This window comes from Arachis stenosperma, chromosome 2 (assembly GCF_014773155.1).
Source record: "Arachis stenosperma cultivar V10309 chromosome 2, arast.V10309.gnm1.PFL2, whole genome shotgun sequence".
Classification (NCBI taxonomy): Eukaryota; Viridiplantae; Streptophyta; class Magnoliopsida; order Fabales; family Fabaceae; genus Arachis; species Arachis stenosperma.
Window position 1 is genome coordinate 2,276,715 of NC_080378.1, and position 3,280 is coordinate 2,279,994.

Below are 3,280 nucleotides of genomic sequence, written 5' to 3' on the forward strand. Positions count from 1 at the left end.
TATTCATTTATTTTATAATAATATTAAAATATTAATATATTTAATATTTATATTATTATGTAACAGCTTAATAATGATTTATGTTATGGTATTACATTGTATATTTTAAATTTTTTTATAAATTTTTTTTTTCTAATTTTATATGATCATAAACTTTTTTTTTGAAAAATCCAATAGCTTCATATCATGCATCAATTGCTTTATATACGAAAAATATAACATAAAAAGAGATAAACAAAAGTTTTATGTATTAAAATTTATCCTCTCTATATTAAAATTTTTAAATTCGCCCTTGCATATAATATTTATAATTACACACTTATCATATCTAATACAATTATGTTAGTATAAAATATATATTGAACATAAGTTAAATAATATACGTATTTATATACATAATAGTTCATTTTAGTGTATAAATAAGATTTATATCAAATATTATTCTATTTATTCTATTAATAACTAAGAAAAGCAAAATAAGCAGGTAAATTTAAACTCTTTTATGCTATTTTTTGTTGTCTCCTAAATATTTTTGGGTAAATTAATAGTCTTATTTAACTTGAGTGATATTTTCTTTCAATAAGAGGATGCATGTACTAACTAACTTAAGTTGATTAAATGGTCAATTAATTAAGGGCAAAACACTAAAATAAGCCAAGGGGAAGAAATTTTTACGTAAATCCGCCAAACCAAAATTTAGTTCATGAATCAACCAATGCATGTTTATATGTAGTTCGAATCAATTAGATTCGAACTCAATCTACACATAATTCGAATCATATTGCTTCGAATTATACACAAAACTCACACACACTAATTCGAATCAACTTGATTCGAATTACACACATAAAATAATTCGAATCAAGTTGATTCGAATTACACCCTGATTTATTAAAAAAATTAATAATTTATTAAAAAATTTATTAAAAAATAATAATTTAAAATTAAAAAAATATATATTTTATTTCATGCATTAAAAAAATCTAACAAAATATTAAAAAAATCTAACAAAATAATTCGAATCAACTTGATTCGAATTATTGTATGTGTGTAATTCGAATCAAGTTGATTCGAATTAGTGTGTGTGTGAGTTTTGTGTATAATTCGAAGCAATATGATTCGAATTATGTGTAGATTGAGTTCGAATCTAATTGATTCGAACTACATATAAACATGCATTGGTTGATTCATGAAATAAATTTTGGTTTGGCGGATTTGCGTAAAAATTTCTTCCCCTTGGCTTATTTTAGTGTTTTGCCCATTAATTAATCTACTTAAATAACTAAGACGAATTAGTTCTTACACGTGGATATAAAAAAACACGTGACAAAAAAAAGAGGACATATATACTTTTAAAGTGTATTCATATATGATCACGTGATCATAAGTTTCTCTAGAAAGTAAAGGGCTCCAATGCTATATATAGAGACATATCAACGAGATTAAAATGCACAACTTCAATATAACTTTCCTTCTCAATCTCTTCATAAGCTATATAGAGCTTATTATTTTAGCAAAACAATGGAAGAAGTTAAAGTTGAAATCATTTCTAGAGAAAACATTAAACCTTCTTCTCCCACACCCTCTCACCTAAAAATCTTCAAACACTCTTTTTTAGATCAACTTATTCCTTTTCCTCATGCAATAATCGTCCTATTCTACACCTCACAAAATCTCTCTGACTTTCCCAAGAGATTAGAGTTGCTTAAACAATCATTATCTGAAACACTAACACAATTCTACCCTCTTGCTGGAAAGATCAAAGATGATTTGTCCATTGATTGCAATGATGAAGGTGCTAACTTTGTAGTAGCCAAAGTGAATTGTCCTATCACAAAGTTTCTAGAGAAGCCTGATTTGAATTTACTGAACAAGTTTTTTCGAACTACTCCATACTTCGCAGAAACAAAGATAGGAGATCATGTGACTAATATTCAAGTTAATGTATTTGATTGTGGTGGAATTGCAATTGGATTTTGCATTTCTCATAAGATCACTGATGGTGATTCACTTGACACTTTTCTGAAGGTGTGGACAGAAAGAGCCGGTTGCAACCCCAATTCAGAACTTTTGACAGAACCAAACTTTGCTACAAGTTCGTTGTTTCCTACAAGTACTTTACATTTCAGAGATTTGTCAAGGAAAATATTGAGTTCCTTTTTTAAGAAAGGAAAATGGGTCACAAGGAGGTTTTTGTTCAAAAATTCAGCTATTGCCACCCTCAAGGCTCAAATAGTGGCAGAATCTTCATCCGACCCATTGAAGAATCATCCTAATACTCCTTCACGTGTTCAGATAGTTTCTGCCTTGTTGTGGAAGTATTTCATGGCTGCGTCGAAGGATCAATTCGGAACTCGAAGGCCTTCTTTACTGATTAACACGGTGAACCTTCGCCGAAGAATGGCAGAGTCACTACATCCTGAGAATTCTATAGGTAATTTTCTGTGGTTCACAATTTCAGAACACATGAATGAGCATGAGTTGAATTTGAGTGAGTTGGTGAATAAAGTGAAGAAGTCAATTGAAGAAATTGATAAGGATTTTGTTGCAAGGTTGCTAAGTGAGGAAGAAGGGAGTTCAATCATAAAAAATGCTCTTAGGAAAATTAGTGGTGAAACATGGGCTAATAATAAGGGTGATGGGGCATTGGAAGGATTAAGTATTAATAGTTGGTGTAACTTTGGATACTATAATGCTGATTTTGGATGGGGAAAACCTATGTGGGTGAGTAGTGTTGGTATACAAGGTAATTCAGTGTTAACTGATAAGGTAATCTTGGTTGATACTAAGTTCAAAGATGGTATAGAAGCTTGGGTTACCTTGGATGAGGACAAAATGAAGTATTTGGTGTCAAGCACTGAATTACTCACTTATGCAACTCTTGATCCAAGTCCTTTGGCAGTGTCTAACTCAAGCTTGCAGGCTTGAATTGATTCATTCTCTTCTTTATCATTAGCCATTAAATAAAATGTGGTATATATACATATATAGGACTACCACATCAAATAATGGAAGAGAATGAATTGACTAAGTACTAGGAAAACATGTATGTTAGCAGAAATTATTATAGTGTGTTTTATGTTTTAATCAAAACTTATTGTAATTCTCACAATAAGGTGGAGTAATGATTATTAAGCTCCATCTTTTACATATAGTAAAGAAAAATGAATGAATTTGATGCTTTAAGTTTGTTGGTTTATGAGTTCTTGGTATTTCGAATGTTTTCAGATTTTGAATTTTTTTTCTTAAATTGATGTTATAAAGAAAAAGTGAATATAAG

General features: G+C 29.5%; 1 protein-coding gene across 1 annotated transcript; it reads left to right on the top strand.

The window, feature by feature from the left end:
- Nucleotides 1-1,521: 1,521 nt before the first annotated feature.
- Nucleotides 1,522-2,992, top strand: LOC130961197 (stemmadenine O-acetyltransferase-like). Its single transcript, XM_057886942.1, has one exon. It carries the CDS (start codon nucleotides 1,522-1,524, stop codon nucleotides 2,926-2,928), a length of 1,407 nt encoding a protein of 468 aa, XP_057742925.1. The 3' UTR covers nucleotides 2,929-2,992.
- The last annotated feature ends 288 nt before the right edge of the window (nucleotides 2,993-3,280 follow it).